Source organism: Macrosteles quadrilineatus, unplaced genomic scaffold (assembly GCF_028750875.1).
Source record: "Macrosteles quadrilineatus isolate MER2022 unplaced genomic scaffold, UCM_ALF_1.0 Scaffold_3__2_contigs__length_128488019, whole genome shotgun sequence".
Classification (NCBI taxonomy): domain Eukaryota; kingdom Metazoa; phylum Arthropoda; class Insecta; order Hemiptera; family Cicadellidae; genus Macrosteles; species Macrosteles quadrilineatus.
The window spans coordinates 122,369,004-122,384,979 of record NW_026542596.1 but is presented as its reverse complement, the minus strand read 5'-3'; the positions used below and the strand labels follow the sequence as shown (position 1 = coordinate 122,384,979).

At 34.9% G+C, this 15,976-nt stretch overlaps 1 protein-coding gene across 1 annotated transcript in view; it reads right to left on the bottom strand.

Moving 5' to 3' along the window:
* The window catches only part of LOC128990265 (sialin-like), a 64,903-nt gene that overhangs the window by 28,011 nt on the left and 20,916 nt on the right, over positions 1-15,976 (bottom strand). Inside the window, exon 3 of the mRNA XM_054412580.1 lies at positions 15,746-15,966. Within this exon, the coding sequence (XP_054268555.1) occupies positions 15,746-15,966 (221 nt within the window). The remainder of the gene's footprint in view (positions 1-15,745; positions 15,967-15,976) is intronic.

The window sequence follows — 15,976 nt, the reverse complement described above, 5'->3', positions numbered from 1 at the left end:
CGTGCCTCACTTCCGGGGGGTGTACCTAAAAAACGAGCTAAAAAATCTAACACCAAAAGTAAAAGAGTGCGGAATAGTTAATTTAGACAGTTCATCTGGCACACATTGGACAGCATATCGTAAAAATAAAGATATTATAATTTATTTTGACCCATTTGGAATCCAACCTCCAAAAGAAGTAATTAAATATTTTGAGGGACATAAAATATTCTATACAACCGATCAAATACAAGATTTAAATAGTTCTATTTGTGGAATTTTATGTTTATCATTCATAAAAAATTTTTGTTTATAAAAATGGATTCATTTACAATAACATTTTCGGGTACAGAGCCAGAGCTAAAGTCAGTGTTCTTTCCTCCCATAGAATTAAATGATGATTATGTAATTGGATTAGTTGATTTTCAAAGTTATAATTCTATATTTAATGTGAAAAAACCTCTAAATACTTTAACATATTACAAAGTAGAGAAAAAAACATTACCAAAGGGAGAGATCTTAGTTGATGATTTAAACCAGTTATTAGATGGTAAACTTAAAGTTATAATACATAAAAATGGAGAAGCATTAATTAATACTAAAGTCAAACTTTTATTCAAAGGGCTTATTCCAAAATTAAATAAACTTAAAGGCAACAAATTAACCATTGGAGAAGGTGATGATGTTTTCTATTATGACCACAAAGCTCCAGTTACAATAGAAATTTCTGAAGGAACATATGAGGTGGTTGAGCTTGCAAAGGAAATTCAAAAGCAAATCCCAGACTTTTTCCTTACAGCTAATAATAAAACTATGAAAGCGACATTACTTTCTAGCCACGTGTTTGATTTTACAAAACCATGTTTAGGGTCTGTTTTATTGGGATTTAAAGGTGTTTCTACTCCTGGTGTACAGTTTGAATCTACAAATAAAATAAACATTAATAATGTAAATGTGATTAGAGTAAAATGTAATATTGCAAACGGGTCCTATTTAAATGGAAACAAATCACACACCATACATAGCTTTTATCCAGAAGCTCCTCCTGGCTACAAAATTATTGAAGTTCCAAGAAATATTATATATTTTCCTGTAAATAAGAGAAGTTTAGATGTTGTCAGTATTACATTTGCCGATCAGCATGACAAGGCAATTGACTTTAATGGAGAAGAAACTACAATTACTTGTCATATAAAAAAGATATGAGAATTTATAAGAATTTATCTATAAGTATACAAAATGCTAGGTTCCTACGATCAATAGGACTAAAGTTAAAATTTTCTATTAATAAAAATGGAAGATTTTCTAGACGTTACAGGGAAATCCCAATTCGACGATAGTGTGGTTAAAATTACAAATCACTCCTATGTTCCCCATAACACTTTAGCAATAAATAATTCTGATGAAATTCGAATATGTATTAATAATCAAGATTTGCTAACTCTCCCATGTAGGAGTTATCTGTATATTAAGGGAGAAATTGAAAATCATGATAAAGGTCATTTTATAAATAATGCATTTGCATTCTTATTTGATGAAATTAGATATGAAGTCGCAGGTAAAGAAATAGACATTGTAAGAAACCCAGGAATTTCTAGTCTTATGAAAATATTGAGCTCTTACAATAAAACAACTAAATTGTCAAATGTGGCATTTGATTCTGACACGAATTTAAAAGAGTTCCATAAAAGTGGCAAGTTTAGTACTTGTTTGCCATTAGAACTGTTAATGGGTGTATTTGAGGATTTTAATAAGGTATTAGTAAATGTCAAACAAGAATTGGTGTTGAAAAGATCCAAAAATGATTTGAATTGTATATTAACAACCACTAGTGCTCCAGCCAGTGGTACTGCTGATGCAATTCCCAAAATTATACTTAACTCAATTCAATGGGTGATGCCACATGTAATACCATCAGATGGGGAGAAGTTACAATTACAAAAGATGTTATTGCAAAATAAAAATTTGCAAATTGCATTTAGAAGCTTAGAGTTGCATGAACTTCCATCATATCCCAATACTACAAGACATACATGGTCAGTAAAGACATCTTCAAGTTTGGAGAAGCCTAGGTATATTATATTTGGTTTCCAAACAGCTAGGGATAATAGTGCACGAAAAAGAACTGATGAATTTGATCACTGTAAGTTAAAAAATCTCAAAGTATTTCTAAACTCTGAATATTATCCTTATAGTGATTTAAATCTCGACTTTGAAAATGGAGATGTCTCTAAAGCTTATGAGATGTTTATGAGGTTTAGAGAGACTTACTATAATACTATCCCAGATCCTATGATTAGTAGGGCTGAGTTTATGAAGAAATATCCACTAATTGTAATAGACTGTTCTAGACAGAACGAAACAGTGAAGGAAGGAATTGTTGATATTAAATTAGAGATTGAAACTGCAGAAAATGTGCCAGCAAATACATCTGCATATTGTTTGATAATACATGATAAAGTGTTTGAGTACAATCCTTTGTCAAATGAGATAAATAAAATGTAAATAAAAGATGAAAAACATTCAACAAGAATTGGTTGACTCTGCAAATCAAATACGAGAGAAATATAGAGCTTTAAAACGTGGCAAGTTTCTAGAGGCTGAAGAGAGGTTCCAAACATTCCAACCTTTAATAGAGCCATTACAAGAATTAAAAAAAATCGCCAAAACAGAGAGGCCTCGAATGGAGATACTCCCAATGACTCCATCTAGAATATCAATGATACCAAGATTACAACCATCCACCCCACAGAAATTAGATTTTGGTCTTTTAGCATCAGACTATTTAGGAAATTACCTCAGTAAAAGTAGTATGACAGACACTACATATGGTATTAGACGAGAAGCAAATAAATTTTTTATTGGAAATAAGGAAGTTGATATTGCCAATGATGATGTTACAATTGCAAATAAAACCTACAAGGGGACAAAAGGTTTGTGGCAATTGTTAACTTTAAAAGAACCTGAGGATTATACTCCGGCTGATTTGCAAAATTATAAAGAAATTTTGGAAGCTACAAATGGACATTTAAAGAGTTACAAAGATGGTGCACCAATTTCAAGTAATAGACATACTAAATATCTTAATATAATTAAACCTCTTTTTAAATCTGTTGGTGAAGGTTTGAGACAAGTGACTGGTAAGAAAATAGACTATATTTATTGGGATGATCCTAATGAGCTTGTAGATAGGTTAAGACTTCTTTGGCTAAGTCGCCAAGCCGGTAACTCAGGAGTGGATAATGAAATAGATTCCATTATTGAGGAATTGAGAGAAAGTGGAATTATTTATTAAATAAAAATATGTTTATAGATAAATTTTATCGTTTATATAATCCATATAATAAGCCTGCAGAACCCAGGGCTAGTAGTGAACCTACTTTAAATTTACAAGACGATAGTTGGAATGGTTTAAACCGTAAACTTGGTAATGTTAAAGATGGGGAGTTTGTAGATGATGTATCAACTTTGGGACAGACATTAACTAGAAAAGGTGATGTCTTCTTACAAGGTAAAACTAAATATGAGTTTTTAGAATCCAAGAATAAAAATTGGAATGCTAAAAAACGGAAAATTACTAATGTGGAAAAGGGTGAAAGTTTAGATGATGTGCCCACTTTACAACAGACTTTAATACGAACAGCTGGTGGTACATTTGTACAAGACAATAATAATTATGAATTTTTAGAATCAGAGAATGGTATTTGGAATGCTAAGAAACGGAAAATTACTAATGTGGAAAAGGGTGAAAGTTTAGATGATGTGCCCACTTTACAACAGACTTTAATACGAAAAGAAGATGGTAAATTTGTACAAGACAATAATAATTATGAATTTTTAGAATCAGAGAATGGTGTTTGGAATGCGAAGAAACAGAAAATTAGTAATTTGATGGAAGGTACAGATAGTAAAGATGCTGTGAATGTTTCACAAGTTCCAAAAATGGAAGCAGGCTATTGGAGTTTTAATAGTAAAAGGTTAGTACGTGTTAAACCTGCCATTGATGACACTGACTGTGTTATAAAAGAACAGACTATAACTTTTGATAAAAAAGAAAAATGTTGGGATGCCAAAAAACAATTCATAAGAAATCTACCAGAGGGGGAACATTTGGATGATATTTGTCTAATGTCACAATCTATGCATTATGATGGATCAAAATTTGTATATGGAGAAAAAAAATTTAATTTGATGGAATATAATCCTGATTTATTAGTTGCTGACCCCACATCTTTGAGTGGATTTAAGTATATAGATAATAGACCATATATACCAGAAAACTATGTATTTAAAAGAATGGAAGATAATCTATTGATTGGGGCTAATGGTGATGTATTTAGAGTTACAGGAAAGGATGATGTTATAAAAAATGAATGAAATTGCATACGAACTTCATAAACCTGCAAGAAAGAATTTCATTAGAAGGTCTTTTAAAGTATTGGGTATAAACGAAACCATACAAATAGATTTAGTTGATATGCAAAACTATGCTAGAGAAAATTCTGGCAATAAATATATTTTAACTTTAATAGATACATTTTCTAAAAAAGCTTATGCTGCTCCACTAAAGAATAAGACAGGGTTAGTGGTTACAGAAGCCATTAAAACCATTCTACCAAAGGGGGTTAAAAACATTCAATCTGACAATGGAAAAGAATTTTTTAATCAATATTTTAGCAAACTAATGAAAAAATTAAATATTAATCACTATCACACATTTTCTACAACTAAGGCTGCAATTGTGGAGAGGTTTCAGAGAACTTTAAAGAATTGGTTATATAGAGAATTTAGTGCTCAGGGGAGTTATAAATGGTTGGATTTACTTCCAAAGTTAATTCGAAAATATAATAATAAAGTGCATAGATCTATAGGAATGAAGCCTAACCAAGTGAATGTTAAGAATAGTAAATATGTACATGAGAGGTTGACTTCTAAAGTAGTGCAAGTTAAAAAGCCAAGATATAAGGTAGGTGATAGCGTAAGGATTTCCAAGTATAAACATGTTTTTAGTAAAGGTTATACTCCAAATTGGACAGGGGAACTATTTACAATAGCAGAAGTTAAGAATACAAAGCCTGTGACTTATATCTTGAAAGATGAAAATGGCAATATAATCAGGGGAGGCTTCTATACAGAGGAGTTGTTAAAGACCAAGTATAAGGACATGTATTTGGTAGAGAAGGTAATTAGGAGAAAGGGTGATTCATTGTATGTCAAATGGCTTGGGTTCCCAAGTAGCCAGAACTCATGGATTTCCACTAAGGATGTCCAAGGGAGCACATCATGAGCCGGGAGCATGCCCGAGTTCACGCACAAACCTCACATGATTTTGAAAATATACATGGGAATGGATGTGGATTTGAAATTTTAATGGAGTTTGAACATTTATATAGGCTTGTATTGGACGAGATCCGGGTCTTTAAAAAAGTGGCCAAAAAAAAAGCTCACCATTTCCAGACGTGATTTTTAGTATTAAAAAAGTAGAAAATTTTTGGGGGTGTATAGGTCGAGAGCTGGGTCTTTAAAAAAAGTGGCCAAAAAAAGCTCTTCCATTTTTTTCTCATTTTTCCCCTATAAAAAGTGCCCTAAAAGTGCCTCTAAAACGCCGAAAGTGGGGTCATATTCTCCTATTATATCTACTATCAAGAGTAATTAAATGTAATTATGATTACACTTTCATGAGTAATCTTGTTTGGCCCTCACTAAAGTCCGAATTTGTGTTGAAATTATTGGCTAATCTATGACAACAATTATGATTATTTGTTGCTAAATCATATTTATTTGATTTTGTAATGATGTTGGTCACTGGTGTAGAAAGTACTGTTTTGGGTTTCGAACTTCAGCATTCCTAGTCAATGATTGTATAGGTAACATTACTGTATTTATTTTAATAGGAAATTATTCCTGGTGTATGTCCTTGTGTTTAAAAGATCAAATAATCTTGCACTGGTCAGCACGAGAAGTACTTTAAAAAGTGTTGTTTGACAATTAGGCTACAAACCTCATTCAAAATAATTTAAATTTCATTTAAAAATATCATTACACATTTTAAATACTTCTATTGGGCTGAGGAGTAAAAACTAGGGAGGAAAATGTTAAGAAAACATTCGGGTTATACTTTGTTGACAGCAAAATATTTTAGTTATACTCCATCTGCACTATACTACAACTCCCAATGTACAGTAAAAAGCTAAGATATTTCCAAGAACGTAACTGATGAACGTAAGTTTAATGCAATTGAAAATGTGTAATTAGGTTATAAAAATGTATATGTAGTATACGTAGGTGGAAAAAGACACATAAGTTTCACCGAGTTAAATTTTACAAATTTTTATAATCGATGTAAATATAGCAGTATAAGTGATATTTCTGAACAAATTTTTGATCAAATGTTAAAAAAAAAACGTATTTAATGAGCCGTGCGCATGAAATGAAGCTAAATAGGTAAAATATGCACACATCTAAATAATCCTTTGAGACTTAATAAAATCATAATACAAAATGTAAGACGATCGAACAGTAACAAAGAACAATTGTAAATTTAATTTTGTAATTACATCCAAGTACACTACGTTTTTGGGGCGAGAATCTATGTAGAGTAATACGAGACATACATGAGTATATCACAGAGAAGTAATATTAATATTTGTATAATATAAATATTTACTACTCTATGAGTAATCTAAAGAAAGAACACTACAATTTAGATGAGTAGTGCACTTCGTGTACCATTTGACGTTTGATGATACCAATAAAAGTCTACTTTAGAACATTGAAATAAACCCTATTGTCAGCTCCACGCGTGCTGCTTGCAACACTCGGATCAAGGATGATCGTGAATCTTTCTCAGTAGATATAAGCAATGAGACAATAAGTCTTGGAAAACACATTAAATAGACAGCTCTGAGACCTTAGTTCAAGGTGGTAATAAAACCGCCTTACCGTTAGCTATAAGCGATTTTACCGTAGGTAATTATACTCCTACGGCTGCTCACAGGACAGTATCCTGGGTTTCCTAATTCCTAAACGGCTTTTAGCATGGGTTGTTTTTAAGGATCAAGTATGCTACAAGATGGGTCTTACAAATTGCCATGAATTATTAGTTTGAAAATTAATAAGTTGAGGATTAGATGTAGAGAAAACGTATGGGTCAGTCAATTCAGAAGCGTGTCAGAGAGGAGAGGACTGCCGACGCTATATTATAGTAATTAAATAGTATATTCTGCCACTAGGGTCTTAAGAGACTTTTCGGCCAGAGTTAGCCTACTGTAAGTTACAGCAACTTGTGGGAAAACTCTTTAAAACAACTTTTAATCAGCATAACCGCAGTTACATGCACAACGTTTTAACATAACAACCGAGTCAATTATGCAGGTTTCCGTCTACGCAGCGTATCCACAGATGTGTTATCCTGCCAAGGACAATTGAAAGACAACGCTTGACTGCTAACAAACCAAGGACGATGCAATCTGAGCAAACAGGATGACTCGGGGAAGTGAAGAGTGAAGAAGCCAACATCACATGACTAAGTTATATGTTACCCTATGAAGTGACCACCCTTTCGATTTTGACATCCTTGACGCCTGAAGATGACTTAGTAGAAAGTCGAAAATTGTTGCGACACCAACAATCAGGATTACTACGGAGCAGATATTTACACCAATTTCATATATTCATCTTAATACGGAGGCTAACATCAAAAATTATATATGTTACCGACAAAGTATATGATCCAGACATCATAATGCATTACCTACTAAAGAAAATGGAGTATCGTAATAACAATAGGGACATTAATAAGAAAACAATACCTTGTTTGTGTAACACTTGAGGTGGTAAAAATTAATTAACCTGTTTTTATCATAAAAATATTTACATGATAATTGATTGAATATGTTATTCTATTTTAGAAACTAAGTTCATAATAATCTATATTTTCAATTCGGCATGGCTACATTGTTTATATTTAGTAAACATTGTATATTATAGTACATCGCCACTGTATCGGTGACCAAATTGATCTTATTTTAACTTTAAAATGATGTCTACTTTAAGAGTATGTTGCTTCAGTAAAAAAAATAAATAAATAAAAAGCGAGGGAGAATAGATTACTCTTTATCCTGCGTTAAAACATATTGAACAAAATCACATCAAACATAGCAATATTGAGTGCTGTTGTGTTTGTTCAGTCAAAGCCCGGTTCGGTCACGCTTATAGTTAAGAGGGACGGAAAGCGTTTTGACAATGTTTGCAACACAACAATTGAACAGTCTTCCAGTTTCCGGTTTGTTCCAACCGGAACATGGGCTGTTTTACTGTAAATTGAGTATAGATGCGTTGACTATAGATAGTACTATACGTTCCGTCCCCATCTTAAATTTGTAGTCAATTTGAGAATAAAGATATGAAATAGTAAATAGTACCATCCCGGACCGTTGATAGGCAGTGGATCATGGTTATAACACCAGTTTTGCGAATCCTAAGGCAGTTAGAAGCTATCTACTTTAGAAAAGATCTTAAAATAGCTTACCTGGTTAACAAGATTAATCGGTTACTTTAGTAATAAAACAATAAAGGTATTTAATGTTAGAATAAATTTGTACTTTAGTTGTATTTTTGGATGTTATGAAACTGCTAGCTTCGCATCCCTATGCCGTAGGAGAACAAATGTCCTCATCCACCTTCCAAAATTTAAATTTGCACACAAATGATTTCCCCATGCAATGTAGCTGCCAATGTTGAACCACAGAGAAGACACACATAAGTACCCCCGCCGCAGCTACCTGCAGACTAGCGAATGTACAGGATCTTCACCGAAATACTCCCTTAAACATGTCAGATTTATTCCCTATGTAAGTAACAGGTTTGCTGCCACATGTAAGGTAACAAGTGTGTTTTTAGTTGCAAAATTTGATCAAAATGTATCCATAAACAAGAAAACTACAACCGTAGACGACTACAACAGTTTCCTTATTTTTCATTGAAATAACATATAAATTTTCAGTAGTTTCCGAGTTTTTCCCGTAACCATTAGGCGTAAAACAACGCTTCGCTCGTGTTTTTGGTCGCTGGGGACACCTAAACGAACAAGTAAATAGGTCCCAGATCCAGGTCTTACTATGATACCTACGGTAAAAGTGTTTGTCTGAGGTTGAACGGACAAGAAACGCGATAGGAACGCGAGATTTTGTACTATAGGCAGTCTTGGCAGATCTCCGGACGTTCGAGGCTGGGATAGCGCCAACAAGTGGGATATTACATACAATTAGACAGCTACAACTACAACAACTGGTCTTGGCCTTACAAGGCACTGGACCAACATGTAACTGTAGCATTACTGGGAACTACAAACCAGGAATACCAGTGTCCCATCTATGGACCTATCCATGAACAAGTTTAAAAACAGTTTTACGTTTTCATAGGTAAACGAGAAAACAAACATGATGAGATGTTTTTTTTTCATTCAAATTTGTATGAGGGAAGGAAAGTGATAAGTGCGATCCAAAGCGGGTTGGGGATAGCTGAAATCGTCGTATGTGTTTTGGTATTATATTTCACTAATACCAAATCTTCAGTTTATTTTGGCGATGCACAATGTCTCTCTGTTTGGGAGTCCGAAGTAGGCTATTTTTAAACACTAGAGTACCTTATGCTTTATGTCCTCTCCCTTCATTGCATGAGATAATGTGAGACAGTGGAATATGGACCTTCCTCGAGTACTAATAATTTATATTTGGTCTATAAGTTTATCATTCGGAATGATCACTACCAAAAATTAGTCTCAGCATTCACAGAGTTTCAGATCTCCTTTGTAAAGAATGGTGTATTTATACCTGCATTTATTTAATTGTGTATCATCGGATAGAATCACGTTTTCATGAATCAGAAACTGTGTTAACAATTCAAACGGTTGTCTTTAAACTAGCATGATGTCCAAGCTTAAGTCTAGCGTCCTAGGATGTGTAGGCGGGAGCCAGTTATGAGAGAATCGTCTATGATTGCAGCCGAGTTTTCGTTGGCCGCGCTAATTGTAGGTTTTCATGCAGCTACGGCAATTGACGGCCGTGTCTCTGGAAGCGCTAAACACAGTGCATAATCACAATTAATCGAACCTTGTCCATTGTTCCACACGGAACAGTGCAGAACCTTGACACAGAACTGTAGCCTCTACAACCGCTACGAGAGATGAGCTTGGCGTACTCTGATGAATATTGGAGTTGAGGGGAGAAGGGAAGATTGAGTATGCAGTTCACTCATGTACATCACATATACCAATAATTGATATATCTAGGTATGGTCGTTGAGGCAAATGTATTCATAAGGATGAGTTCACAATAAAATTAAATAAACCTTTGTTACTGGCCATTGTTGTATCAGACTCATTGGACAGGATCACACGTAGCCTACCGAAACATTCTAGTATTTTGATTTTTCAAAGAGTTTGCGTATTTCAACCCAAATATGAGTAAAGGATGAGTGCAGAATGGAGTGTGTTGCCTTGGGTAGCTTTGCTACTAAGATCAGCTGCTTCTTCAGCAAGGATAACTCAATGATCAAGGACAGCTGGGTCCAGTTTCGAACCACCAAAAAGCTACACATTTTTACAGGATAGAACCGGTGACCTTTTATACCAGCACCATAACCACTGAGCTACCCAGCCTGACTAGGCTCGGGCCAGTTCCAGGGAGATCTAGGGCATCAGGAGACATGTTCCATCATACAGACTATAGGGCTCTACTATTCATGCGTTAACACATGTAATAATTTCGGATGAGATGTCAAGACGTGCACTAGACTATGAAACCTTCATTCTTGATCTTGGGTAAATGTTTATTTACTGAATATTCTCGTTGAGTGAAATGTAAACGAATCCAAACTTATCTCTTGATTGTTGACGGATCTGCTGGACCACTACCGTGGATTGTTTACTGATCAGCTGTTTGTAAGATATCACGTGACTTGTGATAACAGTGATAACACGCAGACAGGTGTGGCTGTCTGTAATACACAGCCTCCGTCGTCTGTAGTCTATACTTAGCTCACAGCTACCCACCTGTTTTCGCTGGACCAATTTGAAACCTACCAATATCGATGATGCGGGTTGGAAAAAGGAAATTTTAGATTGGAATTATTTGAAAAGAAACATCACTTATCCTACTAATATTATAAATGAGAAAGTTTGGATGTATGGATGTATGGATGTATGGATGTATGTTTGTGACAAGTGAACGCAAAAAATACTGGTCGGATTGGGCTGAAATTTGGCATGATGATAGCTCACATTCCCGATTAACATATAGGCATATTCTTATTTCAAAAATCCTTTCGGGCTCCGCCCCAGTGGCTCTGGAGTTTCCCATGTTAACCTTATGAGAAATGGAATTATTGAATCTTAACAGCTGTTTCAATTAAACAAGTTGGTTCTGTTCTATGATGTTCAATAGCATTAAAGTTACAAGGATTGCCAACAGGGTGCAGCACTATTATTTATTTTACATTTATGACAACAGCTAATTTGCAACCAAAAGGTGAGTGAGCGTAGCGAACGAACGTCAACCTGGAGGCAAGTTAGCGTAGCGAACGAGCTAACCTGAAGGCAAGTAAGCGCAGCGAACGAGCTCCAACCTAAAGGTGAGTGAGCGTAGCGAACAAACTTCAACCAGGACGTGATTGAGCCATGCGAACGAGATAATCTTGAAAATTAAGAGGTTAAACGGGGCAAAGCCCGCGGGTTACAGCTAGTTTAAAATAACTTCCCTGTGTTAAATACAACATAAACAGTTTTACAATGTTGTTTCTTTTTTTGTCAATTGAAATGTTTGTGTTACTAAAAACAACTGAAAAAATGTTAGGAGCTGATGGAGTTTTTCATAAGATTCCTGTAACTCTATTCGTGTAAGTAGGTACAGTATGTTGTAGAGATCAAAATAGACAAAATCCTGATTTTAAAGGTAATACATGTAAATGACGACGTTTATAATAATAAAATATATAATAGTGTTTTTTTTTTATTATTAATTAACCTCAAATTAGGCTGCCTTTACTACATTTTTAGGTTGTTTATTTTCGCTGGCATCATTATACAAAAATGTAAATATATCTGAATTTGTAGACAATTGCTAAGAAATTCAGGGATTATGTCAAAAACCCCAGAAGTAAGTTTTGAAAGACAATAAGACCACGATACACTATTACCATTGACTATGCTATTACTCAATATATCAAATAATCAAAAGCACTGTTTGCTACCTAGAGATATTTGCACGGCGTGTATGCACTTGGCTGATGAAACCAACTGTTGCATCCAGAAATAGCCAAGACGCAGCGCGGCGCCTGTGATAAGATGTTAGAACCGCCTCTTAGAGCTTATCTCAGCCGTGGTCGTTACTGATCGTTATTGCTCTCAAAGCGTTAAATGTCTCTTTGATTCTGACTATTCAACTGATAAGTTATTGTTGCCAAGTGAAATAAGTGACCGACTTTAACTTGTGAAAATAATTTAGCAACACTGTTGAAGACTACAGTATTTAATAAATTAATAAAATGCCTTTATTTCCTAGATTATTTCACCACTAACTGTTTTACAGAATAACTCAGGTCAATATAACTAAAATATACAACTACTATGAAAACATGCATATGATGAGATAAATAGAGTTTGACTCGCTAGAAACGACCACTCACTTATTACTATTATTTTATTACATAATTTCCAGATTTCATATGCGTAAGATTTTTTTTCTACGGTCCAAATCAATGTTGAAGTGAGGCAAGTAAAGTCATAATTTAAACACAAATATACATATTGTACTGGAACTGGAAAATAGTTTATAAAGAACTAGCTGTACCCGCGGGCTTTGCCCCGTTTAACTTTATAAGCGAGCTCGTTTGCATGGCTCAACCACGTCCTGGTTGAAGTTCGTTCGCTACGCTCAGTCACTTTTAGGTTGGAGCTCGTTCGCTGCGCTCACTTGACTTCAGGTTAGCTCGTTCGCTACGCTAACTCGCCTCCAGGTTGAAGTTCGTTCGCTACGCTCACTCACCTTTTGGTTGCAAATTAGCTGTTGTCATAAATGTAAAAGAAATAATAGTGCTGCGCCCTGTTGGTAATCCTTGTAACTTTAATGCTATTGAACATCATAGAACAGAACCAACTTGTTTAATTGAAACAGCTGTTAAGATTCATTAATCCCATTTAAATATGAGTACTCATAAGGTAAATATGGGAAACTCCAGAGCCACTGGGGAATAAAAACAGCTTAGTTTTCCTATTTAATGCCTAAAGAATCAGTGTACCAAATTTCAGCCTCCTAGGTAAATGGGAAGTGGGAGAATTAGTGATGAGTGAGTGAGTGAGTGAGTGTGTCAGTGAGGGCTTTGCCTTTTATATATTTAGAAGATATCGAGAAAATGAAGAAATAAATACCCGAAATCAGAGTTTCAGAATCTCGAATATCAAGAAGCTGCTCATAGGGACTAAAACGGTTGTAGTGGGACCCTCTGACCGTCTCCTGACTAAAACTAACCTTCCCTAATTTTGATTTAAAAACACTCATCTCATCATGTTTGTTGACTCATCTTCATACTTCAGTGGGAGTAATCCAAGACAGCTAAAATAGAATTTATTTGCCAAGGATGTCTAATATCTTCAAAATGACTTATCAATTGTGCAACCGTTTGGCAATGATTTGGATTCTAGCATCCTCCGAAGATGGATGGATTTATAACAAGTTCAATGACACGTTTATCCCTTGAAAAGCAAGATCCGAGAATCCACTTAAAAAATGTCTATTAAAAAAACCTACCAAATAGAGTCGCGTATAACTCAGTAGTTTCAACGAGTTCATATTTTTGTTTCAGTGATGCTTCCCAAAAATTACATTTTAAAGTCTTGAGTATCGTTTCTCTCGACCAGCTTACATGTGAGAGTTGATCGTAAAGTGGTCCAATGATCACCTCTGTAGCATGAAACGGTCATAAAGGAGCCACTTCCAAACTGGGATGTCGACCAACTGTCACTGAGGCGTTTATAACGAAAGCGAGGCGAATTGTTTAGTGGTCCAACCAGGGATTCTGTCCTTGGACCATTCAGAAACGGCGATGTCTCTGGCATTGTCAAATTTAAAATGTGTTGAATTTCATGTTTTCTTTTCAATAACGAACAATAGGCCTAGTATTTGGCTAATTAATTTGGAAGACTAGGCTAATTAAAAACGCAAATAAATGCGTTGTTGTTCTAACTAATTAACTATGGTTCGTTGGTCCTACCAAACAAATTGAACATATAATTGTTGAGTAGATGAGTAAATATCGCTCTTCAAATCGAGCTGGTCCAATCCCGAGGAGGTCGATTCTTAACCTTAGATATTATTTGTCGCTGATGGGGGTTATCAATGTGTTAATGGTGTTATCAAACAAAAAGTTGGCGGTAGAGAGAAACAAGAGGACGGGCCGCTCCCTTTCAACGTTTGAAAATTCCAACGGCATAAAAAAAGAAAATAGGAAGAAAGTTAAGAATTTGATTATTGTTTGAGGGGGGCGTCTTTTAAATAAACACAAACCATAAACTTTAAACTTGCAAAATAAACTGAACTAGAGGTCGTCCAGTGGTCGAAAACTCGACCAAAAATATGTAATGTACAGACTTCTCTATTTTCACCCTACTCTGTAAATAAAACATGTGATTGGAATTTCTACCATTTGTTTTGATGTTCATATTGCGTACCTAGTTATTTCGTCACCAGCATGGCAACCAATAAGGTCCATGAACATTTTTTTTACTTTAAATTCATTTTTGTGCTTATTTTTTAGCCTATTTTAATTTATGAAGGGATTCTGCAAATTTAGATGAAAATATCTTTCCAACAGTATGCGTAGATTTTTACTGCGATGCACACGAGCTGAGAAAAATAGCTTTAAAGAAACAACCTTGCCTATAAATTTATAGATTATGATTTATGTTTCAAATTGTAAAATCATTTACATGCATTACTGTTTTGGCTCACTTTATGTTTAATTTTTCACAGACGCTGGTTTTATATTAATTTAAAGGATGTACATTAAGATTATCCTAACCGATATAAACCAGTCACTCCCCTATCTCAAGTATTTTGTTAGTAAATACAATCTAATCCGTAAACCTAAATGTCAGTTTATTTTATCAATTTTACAATAGCTTGTAAGAACTCAACATTTATACAAATACCGTGGACAATAAAGATAATGAGCACAAATCAATTTTACGAGTAATTTGCATACTTGTGATTTTTAGATCAAAGCTAATACAGTAAAACCAATACCATAAATGGCACAACAGCTGGTGGTTTTATACTTTACTTTTCGTCAAACTGCAGCAAAAACAGCCGTTTTAATGCATGCGTTGTGGGTATAAAGTAGCTTAGGGAGTAAAAAGTTGTGTTAGTCCCTAGGGCGAAAAAGTCTTTCAACTCAGTTGTAAATTTCGATTATAAATAATTGTTATCGAAAATACTGGTATGTATCAATTGTTTAATCGAATGTAGTTAATTGTGGCTTTGTAAATAGTTCGACATATCGACCAACCTCCCGTGCATGGAACGTATCTAGCCAAGCAAGGGGTGAGCCGGTAAGGTACAAAGGTGAACTGTACTGATAAAATGTTTCGGCAGTGACCAGGATCCGAACCCACGACACTAAACAGCTCGTTGTTTCCATTAGCAAATAGAATTGAAAACAAGTAAGAAGTAATTTTGGGAGGTTATTTGAAAACTATTTTGGTTTAACTGACCGGCGTGGAGAGTGTGGACAGCGGCTCCGAGGCGATGGTGACGTTGCTGATCGGAGTTTCAGCCACACACTCTGAATGTATCACTTCCACACCGTCCTTGGTAGTGTTGGATGGCACCACCATGTCTACTATGGCGATGGTCATGTTCACCCGCAACATGTAGTTCACCATGAAGCCGAACAACACCATCATGTTCAGTACTTGGCGACATGTCAACTTGTCTGCAACAAA